General features: G+C 40.5%; 1 protein-coding gene across 2 annotated transcripts; it reads left to right on the top strand.

Annotated features, from left to right (window-relative positions):
• Nucleotides 1-5,824: 5,824 nt before the first annotated feature.
• LOC118236632 (synaptotagmin-like protein 4) lies at nucleotides 5,825-15,011 on the top strand. Of its 2 annotated transcripts, XM_035435155.1 has the most exons (18): nucleotides 5,825-6,210; nucleotides 7,252-7,345; nucleotides 8,227-8,445; nucleotides 8,560-8,769; nucleotides 8,954-9,063; nucleotides 9,226-9,331; nucleotides 9,459-9,557; nucleotides 9,630-9,744; nucleotides 9,845-9,944; nucleotides 10,052-10,158; nucleotides 11,399-11,458; nucleotides 11,609-11,787; nucleotides 12,241-12,343; nucleotides 12,598-12,759; nucleotides 12,871-12,976; nucleotides 13,063-13,180; nucleotides 13,685-13,893; nucleotides 14,231-15,011. In XM_035435155.1, exons 3-18 carry the CDS (start codon nucleotides 8,327-8,329, stop codon nucleotides 14,344-14,346), a joined length of 2,019 nt encoding a protein of 672 aa, XP_035291046.1. In that variant the 5' UTR covers nucleotides 5,825-6,210; nucleotides 7,252-7,345; nucleotides 8,227-8,326; the 3' UTR covers nucleotides 14,347-15,011. The 2 variants fall into 2 exon arrangements, with proteins under 2 accessions (XP_035291046.1, XP_035291045.1); XM_035435154.1 differs by lacking the exon at nucleotides 7,252-7,345.
• The last annotated feature ends 8 nt before the right edge of the window (nucleotides 15,012-15,019 follow it).

Genomic DNA, 15,019 nt, shown 5'->3' on the forward strand with positions numbered 1-15,019 from the left:
ATACTGTTAGCACAGCCAGTGTAAATAAACATTTTCTACAAAAGGTCAATATCATCATATTAGATAACTCCACCAAGACATTGGAGTTAATAGAAGCATCAGAAGTCATATATGTTGTGTATTTTGTACACCACACACAAATGTTAAATTTATGCCACAAAATAAAATGGTGTTTGAAGATATTTTTTGGTAAATATAAATTTAGCTGAACACGCTATTCTCCATCTCCATCTCATAGAGGGATACATTTAAAATGAAATATTTTGTGAAGTATTGGCTTGATATTGATCATGATATATTTTAAGGATTTTGTATCCAGTAATAATTTTCATAAGACACCAGAATGCTGAAATGCTGGGATTTGGGGGGAAGTAGACCCATCAAAGCCAGTCTGCATCACCACCAGGGATTCTATTTAAATCTGCACAAGATGGCCATGGATTATTTATGACCTGTCAGAGCTTGTCAAGGCTGAACTATAAAACTACAGGCTTTCTGTTTGATTCTGCATCCTCACACTTGTGCTTAGAAGTACAATACTACAGTGTTTAGATATCAGGGACATGGGACAGTGGGTCATTTTTGAACGCATTATGCTGGTCTGTGTCACTGGAAGCATCATTATCTTTTTCCAATGAGGTTGTTAGACCACTTCATAATGAAATACTGCTGTAATTCAAATCGACATAGTGTGGAACTATAATCTTTGTTCGCACTGGTCGATGCTGTGATGATGGCAACAAGTTGTAAATCTGGTCCTTCACTGTGTTGCAGCTGGTACATATTTCAATATTATGAATTGATACAAATTTGTCCTCATTTTTAATTTTCTCTGTGTGTTTCTGTTTTATCTTCCCAGATTTCTTTCTACATGGCATTCAAAGAGAATTTCTTTGCCATTGTCACCACTCACTTGCTTTGTGGGGGTTTTAGCCAGGGAGCACTCTGAAGTATATTGTGAGTTCTTTGCAAAATGTGCTACTGTATATGAATACAAATTGATTTATTTTGACTAATTTCAAATATATGTCAAATATGTGCAAGAGCAGTGGCCTACTGAAAGGATTTTATCAACAGTATTTCCATACTGCTAAACAAGCATGCATGCAACAATGTCGCAAGGATATTTGAAGCAAAAACTTTTCTTTAAAATCACAGAGGGCTAGGCTGCAGCATGGTAAATACTTCATCTACACAATGCATTTTAGTTAATAAAGAGAGTGTTTCTAATCAGGTCAGTAACTATTTTTTTATAGGAGCTTTACATTATTATTAATGTTATATCTTTGTCTATGACAATATGGGAATGGCACCAAGCTGAATTGATAAGATTTTAAAAAATAAAAAATATTATATTCATAAAGAACAATGAACAGTTTGTTTGATGTTACTGGGATTTAATGATACATGTGATTGGCTTTTATCTGCTTGTAGTCAAAATCTCTAACAGTGTCATGCCTACAATTAACTGTAGGTTATAAATAGTCATGTACTTTATTAGAAACTGGTTTGGTTTCTCTGTTTTTCAGCAACAGTGGCAGTTACATAAGCTATTTCATCCTTTTTCTCTTGCAATGGGGAGATACAGTGCCAGATCCACACACGTTCATAAATCTGCAAACAACCAGTGGCTCAAAGCCAGTGTATACAACATTCCTGCCTAAGTAGATATAATTAGATTTTGGGTGTGCTGTTTTATGCTTTGAGATTCTGGACAGAATATCTTCAAAATAATTTGTTTGAACCTTTGTTGCCACTTCATAAAGCTAGTAGAAGGGACATAAACGAAAACTTTAAAATGTTAACAGGCTACTTGCATGGGTTTCACTGATACATGAAATCACTGTGCTTTCACGTAATGTGCACATGGCCAATTTAATGCAGTCCCTGATTTGAGGGGCAGCGGGTACATTAATGTGTGTGACAGCATTTGAAAGTGTACCAATGGTCAGAAAATGTAAATATTTTCTAAAATTCTCCCTATTTTCCCTAGCAGGGGGTTTAAGGCTCCCTGATTTTAATACATCACACCTATCTATTCTCATAGTTTTGCCTGTCTGGCAAAAACGGGTTCCATGTACCAGAAAAGGTATACATGGGTGTGCCAAAATATGTTAATATTCTCCCAGGCACTAATTGGTTTTGTCATGCATTGCATTCCCCAAATAAATTGTTCCCGATTTCAATGCCTAAACAACTGTTCAACCAATTACTATTACATGGGCAAAATGGTTAAGGTCAGCTTTGTCCATGATAACACAAATGGTGGTCTACAGTTGAATGAAAAAAAAGAACTGCAATGCAATCTTATTGTGGATATAAGCCTGTACAATCCACCAAAGGCCTAAAATCATTAAATATGAAACACCCCATATGTCCAACCTGGTCTCACCAGTGTCATATGGCAAAATAGTATAAAATGTATTGAATTGGTTTCAGTTGTGTATGTCAGAAGAGCAAGGTAACTTTTTTTATTACTGATGGAAAACTGGTAAATGGCTGCCAATTCTTCTGACTCTGCAACTCAGCACAGTTTTAATGTGGGAGACTAGGCCTTAATCGTGTTCCTTCAATGAAGAGCAGTGTTCACTTGCAGAATTGAAAATGCAGTTTGCTATCTCTGAATGCTATGTATTGATGATTAATTATGATGAATTTAAAAATGTATTGCCTTTTCCTAACTGATACACATACAAAATTCAAAACGCTATACATCATCAACAGTATATTTAGCTGATAATTCTCTGCAAAGAGAAGTAAAATGTATTACAACTATATATTCTTTGAATAAAAAAGTGATTCAGGACTCAAATACTGAACTCACAAAATACTGTACAACTCACTCATGTGTGTTCTTAAGAAAATATTTGTTCTTGGTTGAATACAGATCTGAATTGCTGTGACTCCATGTTCAGCAGTTAACTGAAGTAACTAGTAATACCCAACTAAATGTTCTATTCAGTATGAAACGTGATAACAGAAAACATCTGTTATAGGCAGCACAATAAGATCTGGATAAATAAAATACATGGTGATGTGTTGCCATGCATGTTTACTGATTGTGGTCTAATGGAATTTTATCTCATTAGCAAGGAATACAATCCCTAGAAGACCATTGACCATATTGATTACAGTTGTAAAATGTGGTTTTATATTACTGTAGTGTGTCTGTAATGGAAATCTGTGGAGGAGGGTTCATCTTCAGAATAGTTCAATGTAAACAATGCAGTCCTCAGAGTCACATTATGCAATAATTTGCATTATGAAGAATAAAGCAGATGAGAGTTTACGACTATGTTTTTCCTGCGGTGTATTAAATGAGCTTGCTTCTGTATGCATGGAAACTAGTTTTCATGTGGGCATTATCAAAGGCACAATCATTCTTAATAAAAGCATATTTCTTTAGAAGGTCACCAAGGAAAGCAGGTTTCACTAAATGTAGTCTATATACATTAATCCTAAATTTTGCATCTAGTATCTAGTACCAGCCTTACATGATGTCCCTAAATTTTATTTTGCTGTTTTGTACAGTACGGTCTTCAGTCTCCGGTTCCACAGTACTGAGCATGCAGGTACACAGATCTACTTATTCAATGTGCAGACTTCTCATGGTCTACAGAATTTAAGAAGTCACACACTTAACCCACATTTTTCCTGTTTTTCCACACTAACTCTTGTAATTCTACTTTAGCAGAGTTAAGGGAAACCTTGCCAGCAAAACATCAAAGAATACATTTGACCATTGATTTTAAAAATCAATTTTTTTGATCCACTCCAAGAAAAAATACGGCTTTTTTTAAGTTAATATTTTTCACCTTATTTCCCCACTCTTTTTGTGCTCAGGAGGCTTAGCAAGTGCTCATAAAAATGCTCCACTCAAAATTAGCTAGGTGACCTAATTTCTGATTGGTTGGGAAACACAAAACATGGAGACAGACCAGTATGTCCTGCCACTATACATTTTTCACAACCTGCCTGGTGTCACTTGGGAAAGACAAATGCTAGCCCACACAAAAAAAACAAGCATCAGTACCATAGTTTCTCTATAAACTCCTGTCCTGTCACAGAAGCTAGCTAGATAACATTATTTGACTAGCAAAGTTGCAAATCTGCTAATACCTAGCTACAGTAGCAACTGAAGAAAACATAGCTAGAGAACATGCTGCCATATGTGAATTCACAACACCGATCTGCAGGGCTTTCCATACAATTTTTTTGAGGGACTTTTGCTTGGTCATTAAACATTCCACAAACCAAAACTTTAAACTCTGTCTTCTTGTCATTTATTTATTTATTTTTGTCCTGTTTCATTATGCTTCACTCAAAAACTGCACAAAAATATGGATGTCACCCATTGACACCCAACCGCGATGTCACCCATTGACTCTCCATGGGCTTGTTGAAACGTGTTTCAAAGCCCGGGAAGCTGTTTGTGGGCGCCGTCATGTTGTTCAAGAGCAATGTCTCTCAACAAGACAAGGAAGTGAGCTTCAAAAATGCAGCCCAGTTTTGGCCACTTGGCTACACTTCATTTTTTTGCCATCGCTGATTGTTTTAAACCATTTTCTTATTTTCCATGTATTCTCAATGACTGGAAAACAATCCACAAATTTTGGGGCAGAAATCAAGACAAGGTGACGTTTTACAATCTTCAGTCAGGTGATCACATGCCCACTGTAGGGCAGCACGACTGTGCAGTGGGTAGCACTGTTGCCCCACAGCAAGAAGGTCCTTGGTTCCCCACTGGGGCCTTTCTGTGAGGAGTTTGCATGTTCTCCTCGTGTCTGCGTGAGTTTCCCCAGGGTACTCCGGTTTCCACCCGCAGTCCAAAGACATGCAGGTTAGGTTAACTGGAGAGTCTAAATTGGTAGGAAAGTGTGAGTGAATGGTGTGTATGCCCTTTGATGGACAGGTGAACTGTCCTGCCTCTTTCCCAATGCATGTGGGGATAGGCTCCAGCACCCCCCATGACCCTGACCCAGAATAAACAGGTATAGGAGTGACAGGAGTGGGGCCCGGCATGGTTTTCTGCTACTGTAGCCTACTGCTTCAAGGTTCAACGTGTTGTGTGCACAGAGATACCCTTCCCCACTGTTGTAAACAGCTGTTATTTGAGCATTTGTGGTCTTTCTGTTGGCTTGGACAAGCCTGCCCATTCTCATCTGACCTCTCTCATTAACAAGGGTCACAGAACTGCTGCTTACATGATGTTTATCACACCATTCTCTGTAAACTCTTGAGACTGCATTGTGTGAAAACCTAAACCTGAGAGGACGAGCTGTTCCTGTGACACTGCTATCACGATGTCTTGTAAAAACAATCATATCACAGTCAGTTTCTTAGATCACACATCTTACCCATTATAATGTTTGATCAAATAAATAAATAAATTACACCTATACACCTATGTCTGCAATCTTCTATATTGAGTAGCAGCCACGTGATTTGCTGTTTGGAGGAGCAGGCTATTTGCATTAACGAGCAGAAGTACCTAAAAAAAAAGTGGTCAGAGTGTATATAATGCACACTACAGTAGCCTATACAAAGGATGAACAACGTCTGTGAACTGTATAGCACTGTGCCCTTGAATAAAACCCTATCAAAAAGACGAGCGTGGTGGGTTCAGAATTTTGTTCTTGTCAAGCATGCAAAACACCTGATTCAGCTTACCGAATCATGATTGAAAGCCTTGATTAATTGAAGCAGATGTGTAACTGCTTGAAGAAACCCTGCACCGCCATCGGCTCTTGTTGAATTATACTGATATCAGCCTACGTTATCAAATAAAACATGATTAGATAGGAGCTTACTGGTTTTGCCGGAAGTGGATGCAATAGTAGGCAGAACAAAAAGGAAAAACGTGACTGCGTGCACCTGTGTCTGTTCACGGGCATCAGTTACAGCGGGCCTTAACTGTGCAGAATGCTTACTGTGTGTGTGCTCCATCCGTTCATACAGGTGAAATAGTTCGTCGAAAAATATATTTGCCTGTGCCTGCCCAATCGACCTGTAAGAGCGCGCGTAGCATACGTGAACTAAAACATTCCCCTATCATCTCGGAGGAGTATGGGGCCACTGGACAAATATGATCACCCGTTTCAAAATAAGTAGACCACACAAGAAACACGGAAAATCAAGAGGAAAGCCGTTTAATTAGTGTCGAAGAACAGAAGTTACTTCCAACTGCCGCGTGTTTTTGATTGTTCACTGGTGAGTTCGTTTTCTATATTGTTATAGTATCCATTTGAAACATGAGATCCCCACTGGTAGTACATTTCCAATAATGATCAGCTAGCTAATCATATTGTGAATGTTTTCCATGTGTTTGCATTAACTTGCACTTGTTTGCCAGATCTTGTGTTTGACACACTGAATATGTTTCTCCTACGTCCTGAATACGAGCATCTCCTTAATGAAATTGCAAATTATGAAGGTCACACATCGTGGCATTGTGTTTGTTCACCTTCTGATAGCCATCTGTGAACTTGCCTTTTCTAAGCTGTTCAGTTGGCTTGAAAGTATGCTGCAGTATTGGTCTTCATGTCCCCTTATAGAAATGTGCCTATAAACATTCGTACAATGAGGAAATGTGTGCAGTAAGCTGTAATGTAGGCAGTTTGAAATCGTGGTATTGTCGTGTTCTAAGTCATCTAGGTCGGTGGGGAAATGTAAAGCCTCTTTTTTTACCTGCATTGGCTGAGTGAAAATGCAGAAATAATTTGTCTGGATCCAGCAACACACTGCATTGTAACGTTTGTGCAATATTGTCAGCTAGATGAAGCTGAAAATGTCTGTTTTCTGTGTGTTTTATTTGCATTTGTAATTATGTTCAAATTGGCTTGTCAAATGCAGGCTGTATGTATAATTCCTACATTTGATACCCATTAAAAAAGAATGTGCGCGCACACAAGTAATGTGGGAAAGAATACAGAAATGCATTCTGTATTTCTGTATTCTCCCCACCCCAATTGTTTGCAATACAACACAAGCACAATACAAACATGGGAATTTTATTATTTATGCCATGCATAACTATTTATAACATAATTTTGGGTTTAGAGGGTAAATAATCCTTCTAAATGTGAAAAGTACCTAATTATGAAAAAATAACTTAAAATTCTGAGATTGTGACTGGTTGGAATTAAAACCAGCGCACACAGGGGGACCTCAAGACTAAGATTGGGAACCTCTGATCTATCTGGATCAATGGCTTAACTTTTGCTCTTTTAACCTCTTTAAAAATTCTCAAAGCCCTCTACAGAAATGGAGAAAAGGTCAACACATGCATCAATGGTCTTGTAATTCCTGGCATTTGGACTTTTGTGTCACTCTCCTTCAAAGCAAGGTCCTGTCTACTTCCTCTTACTATGACTCACTGTTACAGAGGTCATACATTTTATCAGTGATGCTGTGTATGAAGAATCAGTTAATATTTACTGTATTTGGATTGACCTATATTTTTGTCTATGAACACGCTCGGATGTCTGTATGGTTTTTTATTTTTTATTTTTTAATTTAATTTTTTTTTTTTGGATCATGTATAAAGCTGGCAGATACACATAAAATAGAGAAATTTAAATATGCATCCGTTACAACACTGTTAAAAAGCTTACCCTATGCCAGGGATACTCAAACCTGGCCTGTGAGGCCAGTAGTTCTGGTTTTCTTTTCTGCCCAATAGTTAATTGATCGATTAATGCCTCTGATTGGGCAGATGTTTATCGCCTGTTATCCCTGGTTTAAATTAATCTTATTTAGAGAGGGAGAATGAAAACCAGCAGATCTGAGTATCCCTGCCTATACTGTTCAAGGTTTAGGTTGTTTATGAATGCCAGACTTTCTCTTACTCCTTTTACCAATACCTCAGATCTGTATGAATTAAGCCCTTTTGGCATTTTGTCTGTTTGCACTGCTGTCTATGGTCACCATTCAGTTGACCATCTGATAGGTAGGATGCTGCTCAGCATTTGTGACCCCAAAACCAGTGTAAAAATGCAGGAGGGGTGGAAGTATATTTTAGTGAACCCCTTGATGGTGTCCTTTTTTTTGTAGGATGCTCTGGACATAGAGGATGGGCTTTTGGAGGGTGGAGCCTGAACTGACTTAAGAGTCACACAATTTGTCTCACTCTGTTGCAGTGATTCTGTTTTTAAGAAACCTGGCACAGATGTAATTCATATTTTCATTAGGATCTGCATTTATTTATTTTTTATCTTTGCATTGCAGTGTGGAGTTGTGAGCTGCAGGTGATCTAAACCACTAAGCAACAGCCTTTGGTTCAGTCTGGGTGGCGTTCCTCTGAGGTTGGAGCGGGTGTGAGTAGAGGATGCTGCCAGATGGCGAGTTAATTTGCGTGGCTTTCCTGACGGACACGGAGCGGGAGCTGATCCTGGAGGTGCTCCGCCGGGATGAAGAACTGAGACAAGCAGAAGAGCAGCGTGTACGGTAAGACTCCACCACAACACATAGACTGCGGTCGGTGCAACCGCGCAGAGAGACACCATTCGGTGCAGCAGTACAACCACTACCTGGCCTCTGTGTGCTGTCTTCCCACTGCAGCAGACTTAAGTCGGAGCTGCTGGCCGTCAAGAAGAGGGGAGCCAAACACGGAAGCAGATACGACCACAAACGCAGCTGTGCGCGCTGCCAGGAGCCGCTGAGCCCCCTGGGTGCTGGTTATTGCCATGGCTGCAACCACCAAGTCTGCTCCAACTGCAGGGTCGTCCGTCCAGATGGATTCTGGGTGTGCAACGTCTGTGCCAAGGAAGCGTAAGTGTCACTTTTCCATTCCCTAGGGAAACTGTGACCCTGTCTTTCACAGTGGACTGGTTTGTATTCTGTTCAGTGGTCCAGTGGACTAATGATGTAAGTGAATGGTCAACCTGGCAATTACAAATATGTAAGTTCATGTGATTAAAATGTTTTTTTGCCTGATGTAAGCTCTCTTCTTCAGGGATTTTAAGAAGAGCACAGGCAACTGGTTCTATGACCAGAGGGTCAATCGTTTCTCGAGGTCTCCAGGACATAGCATGGTGCAAGCATCACTGAGGAAGAGACCTCCTTGTGAGTACAGGACATGAATAACCAGTGCAATTTTACGGGAAAGGAAATGCATGTATGCACACTGACTATAGGTCGAAAATGGCAGCATTTCTTAAAATGTTGGGCCTTGTTTCAGCCAAGTCTTGTATCACCACTGACAATGAGCTTCTGTTCTGCCTACAGTGAAGATGCGAGAGACTGTTGGAAAGGTGCTCCTCCAGAGCTCAGAGATGAATACAGCTGAACCTGTGCCTCAGGACAGACCAACGGATCAGCTGAACTTCGAGGGGTGCATATCCTCATTCCGCTGGAACGATGCTGTGGAATTATTACCTGAGGCACAGGACTGTAACAATTGGTCACCTGTGATGAGATGTAGGAAGCTCTGTGCTGACTGAAATGTGGCTTTATTCCAGAACCGTGGCATCAGAACCTTCAAAGACCTCCAACCCCTTTGAGGTGGGGGCTGAGCAGCACAGTGACGTTCAGTTGTCAGAGTCATCCATTGCATTGTGGTAAGGCCATCAGGGCATCAACGCCCGTCATTTATTTCACATGGCCACCTGATCTTATCCCGTGTCTTGTAGGAAGGAGAGTCTGGATGCAGGGCATACTGGCCGGTCACGTTGTCCTGGTTTCCAAGAGTCCAATCAAACTGTTCCTGCCAAAGAGGGACATGCCTACAACTCCACCTCTGATCAGGTGGGTTTGCAATACCACTACATCTGGTTCAGGTTTTTAATCATTGTCTCTGATTGGATGCTGGTGGCCTTTCACTCGCATTCTATCTGCTATACCTCAGGTTTCAACATTGGACAGAGTGAATCCTTGCAGAGGGAACATCTTTTTTGAGGATGAAGGCCTTTTTAAGATTAGCACCAAAAGAGCACGGAAGCATGCAGGTAAGACATACACCTGTTGCTGAACTGGTCTGTGTTTTTGCATGTAGTAAATCCAGAAATGACACATACGATGCACTTAATGTCTTTGTCTCCATGCCATGTCTCAGAATACAGTAAACCCACCTCAATGTTGGACCTGCATGAAGAAAGCACTGAGGTCCTAGGAAGGTCCATGGGGAACCGCAGCAAGTCCGTACCTGGCCTCAGTGTGCAGGTAATCTCACATTAACGCATTATATCACTAAAGGACAACTAGCCACATGTGGGAGTATATTAAATTCTTCTGATTAGGAGCCAAGAATATTCTAGTCAAATTGCTTTAAAATAATAATAATAATAATAATAATAATTTTAAACATACCTGTTTCTACAGTTTTTATGTGGCAATTCAGTTCACAATTCAAATTGTCCTGTGTAGCCAGACGAATATTTGATTACTATTGAAATACAAATGTAATCAAATATTCGTCTGGCTACACAGGACAATTTTTGAATTGCTACATAAAAACTGTAGAAACGGCTATGTTTAAAATTATTATTATTATTATTAGCTTCCCAATGATTGATGCATTAAGTACGATATACCTGGCAACATTTTTGAGAGTTGTAAAAAAAATAATTTTTAACAGTGAAATTTTCCCAAAATACATAGTTGCTATTTACCTAGGAACTTAAATGCTTGGCGTGATATTCAGTTCTCCTACTTAGCAGTTTAACCTTAACATACTATATCCTTAATTTCAGGAACTGCCATTTTTATAAATAAATGATGACACAAGCATGGGGTGATCTCAGAATATTGTCTGTTTAACTCTGTCAAAATAATTGCAGTATGAAAGCAGATGTCTTCAGGTTCAGTTGGAAATGAACCACTTGCCATTCTATTACCTTCTCAATAATTCACCCCAACCAAATATGTTTTGTCAAGGGCAGACGATCAACAAATAACAAATATGAATCGCCTATTAAAATTCATAACCATGTCTCAAGTAAAGGTCATACATGGACCCATCTCTGTGGGCAACCCTGAGGGGCCTGGGCCTGCTCAGAATGCTGTGATTTACCACCACCAACCCCCCCCCCCCCAAAAAAAATGTATATGAACATTTTCATGTATAACCGCGATCACAATCTCTCTGCCTCCGTTCCATGATTGCTATCTTCCCTCATTGCATGAATACAATATCAGGCATACAAATAAATTAATTGTGCCCACCCATGAAGGTTCACCTGTCCCCCCTTAAGCCCTGGTGACAGGTCTGGTCATATACCATAATTGCATTGCTGGACCCTGAAGAAGAACAACTTATTTTCAGTTTTGGGGTGGGTGGGTAAATCTTTTCACACTTGGCTGAAGTTGGAGAAGTTCTCACTAATAGTGCCAAATATAATTGTTAAATATTTTGAACTGGCCCATGATTATGGTAGTTGTTTTTGGAATTTTCTGTTTGAAGGAAAAAGAGGAAGAGGACATTGATAATCTGGTGAAGTTCCACAGAAGCTCCATATCCAAGGTGATACACTTGGTGGTCTTTTCTCTCTTCAGAGTATCTCACATTCTTTTATTTGTCGCAAATTTAGTTCTGGTTGTAAATGCTGTGAATCCACCAGGACAGTTCTCGCCTTTTGTACTTATTAGCTTTGCGTATATGTTTAATCCACAGAGCTCATTGGGTAGTATCACAAGCATGTACAGTCAGGCAGGGGACTACATGTGCGTTGAGGTCACTGGGGACATTGTTTTCTCCCTGGCCTATGACGAATGCACCCGGACCTTGTCCGTCCTCATCAAGGAGTGCCACAACCTGGCCTATGGGGAAGCCATTAAACAGCGGACCAATCCGTGAGTCTTCTATCCAGAAGGGGGCGGGCTTACCTGTCTCCCACACCATTCATTCAGTCATTCATTATTCAACAAATTGATTCTTTGCAAACTCCCTCATTATAAAAAGGGAACTGCTATGGTATCTTCTTACTTCAGCTGCAGTGGTGAATGAGTCATTACACCAGGTGCTAATAATGGGGTTTGAATATTACATCATCAAATGTTTTTTTGTGTTCTGTCCAAGGCAGCTTTTAATAGCACAATGAAATCAAATGGTGTCTTGTCTATGTGTATCAAATTTTCAAAATGGGCAGATGATGAAAATATTTAAATTGATTGTCTGTCTGTTGAAGCAGCATCCTGCTTATCTTAATAGGTTGGATTTCAGCAAATGGATTAAATGTCTAGTTATAATTGTTTTGTATGTATCTTGGAGATGGATCTTTTATGTTGCTGTGTTATCTTATTCAGGTATGTAAAATGCTACCTGCTACCAGGAAAGTCTCACCATAACAAGAAAAAAACTTCCATCAAGCGCCACACTGTAAACCCGGCCTACAATGAGAATCTCAAGGCAAGGACTTTATCCCTGCTATAGATCAGTATGGGGTGGGGGGAAGACTCCTCTCATTCTATAATATTTTCTGGTATTCACTTTTTTTGCACGTTCAGTGAGCAATAACTTGTATGCCAGGATCAATTTTATCTAAAACGTGTATAGCAGGATTCTTAGGTCATCTTGCCAGTTATAAATCCACAGCTAAAATACAAAAAAGGTAAAGCTGTGCACAGTGAGCTTTAATAGTTTGTCTCTGTTCTGTGTTCCAGTTTTCTATCTGCCGATCGCAGTTGCTCATGCGCACATTGCTACTCTCCGTGTGGCACTATGACCTCTTTGGCCACAACGCGTTTCTAGGGGAAGTGGAGCTTCCACTGGACTGCAAAGACCTGGACTCTCCTCACGAGGAGTGCATTGCACTGAGGGGAAAGGTAAGGCTGCGAGAACTAATGCTAAATCCCTGGTCTCCCATCCCACACTTTGGACAGGCCAGGGTGCTACAGTTGTTAACCTAAGTGGTCACACTTTTTTTTTTTTTGAAGGTTATGCCACACACCCAGCCCTCTGCCTTCGCTCAGTACAGGGGACGGTTGGTGGTTTCTCTGAAGTACGTCACTACCGACACGCCGTCTACAGACGGTGCCAAGGGTGAGGGGGAGAAGCAGGGGGGAATTGCCGCTTACTGGCGCATCGCCTGTCTGTGAACCTGCTCACTGTGAATGTGCTCTGTGCAGCCCTTTCTTTCCTGAGGAAAAAGAAAAGTGGAGAGGGGGAGCTGCACATTCATATCAAAGAGGCCAGAGACCTGATTCCAGTAAAAGCAGGCACTGCATTGGATTCCTTCGTCAAAGGGTGAGTTCCCAACGTAGACTGTAGAAAAATATGGACAAAGTCACTGCCATCACCCGTTGATCTGATCTCCATGGGCTTGGTGAAAAGCATTTTGAAGCCTGGGAAGTTGTTAGTGGGTGCTGCCATGTTGTACAAATTTGAGCCAGAGACTGCACAGTAGGGTTAAGAAGTCCAGTCGTCCACTAAGCATGTGTGATGCAACCTGTCCCTGATTCGGCCACTAAATATTAGTACTCCAAATAACACAACTTAACAAATCGGCAAATGGGGAGACACACTTATTGCGACTACATTTTCTTGTGGGAAAAAATTATTGACTTTGTATTTTGACCATATTGTTACCATTGACTTGCATTGAAACAGGTGGCTGAAACACCTATACTGAAGCCAACCACACTGGCACTAGTGTACAACATCACTCAAGCCGAGGAAGTGAGCTTCAAAAACGCTACTTGGGCTCCACCTTTTCAGGGCCACTCATTCGCCCCTGGTCTGTTGCTCCAGGTACCTGCTTCCAGCTAAAAGCAAGGCTGCCAAGAAGAAAACCCCAGTGGTGAGGATGACGCTGAACCCCTACTATGACCACACCTTCATCTATAAGGACCTGAGCCTGGAGCTTCTGAAGAGCATGAGCCTGGAGCTGACCGTGTGGGGACACGAGACCATGTCCAGCAACGACTTCCTGGGGGGCGTCCGGCTGAACTCAGGGACAGGTGAGGGGCAATCCAGAGGTCTGACTGCACAGACACAAGTGATAGCTGAACTAAGGGACAGCAATTAAAAACCTACATACCACCTACACTTCCTCCTCAACTGCCATACTCCTGGCTTCCTCCCAACACTGTGCTGTTGGCATAGCAACCTGGAGCCAGTGAGAACTCAATGTTTCCCACCTTTTAAAGTAGAGCTATCCAAAGCAACAGCAAATTACACCCAACATACATGTGCATATGTGTATATGTAACCACCGCTGCTTGTTCAATAAGTCACTGGTGTAGGAGTGTGATGCCTGTGTAGTGGGTGATTATTTTACATGGGTGATTCTTGCAGAAGAGAGGTCAGGCTCCACTGAGGAGGTGTGTCTGTGGCAGAAGATGATGCAGTACCCTGACTCGTGGGCAGAGGGCGCACTCCCGCTGTACTCCTCAATGGGCCACAGCAATTGAGGATGATCGCATCTCACGGAAAGGGTTCCAAAAGGAGGGAAGACATCATGCACATTGAGGGGGATCTATTAATATATTAATTATATTTTTCTATGTGTGTTTTCTACAAACATTTAACTGTGTATGACTCGTACAAAGGCACCTCTGTTCTGTTTATTTCATTTTAAATGCACTACCATACATGGCAAGGTTTTTGTTCTTAAATGTGTTTTGTTATTAAATTTAGAAGCAATGACATTAATGATTTATCAATTAAAGGGGTGGGCAACAACCATTTTTCTTTGGGCATAGCCATTTTACAACAAGTCTGGTCAAGTTAAAAAAATAAGTGGATCAGATACAGTATGTTTTTTTTTTTTTTTTTTGGTTTGTTTTTTAATTAATAGGTCAACTGACCCTTAAACTTTCACATGCAACTTCACACATGTTTAATTTATTTATTTTTAAGTTTCCACTAAAGTATAAATGTGTGCATATTACTCTGTAACTGAAATGTTTATATACCTATCCACAACTTTAAAACTTTAGACCATAACATATACCATTCTCCATTTTAAAGGGATAATGCATCTTCTCTAAATGAAATTAATAAATACAATATTCTTTACTGTATGATTTTCAGTGTTTCGAACAATAAAATGGGTCAACTGGCCCTTGAACTTTCACATGCAAC

Source organism: Anguilla anguilla, chromosome 9 (assembly GCF_013347855.1).
Source record: "Anguilla anguilla isolate fAngAng1 chromosome 9, fAngAng1.pri, whole genome shotgun sequence".
Taxonomy (NCBI): Eukaryota; Metazoa; Chordata; class Actinopteri; order Anguilliformes; family Anguillidae; genus Anguilla; species Anguilla anguilla.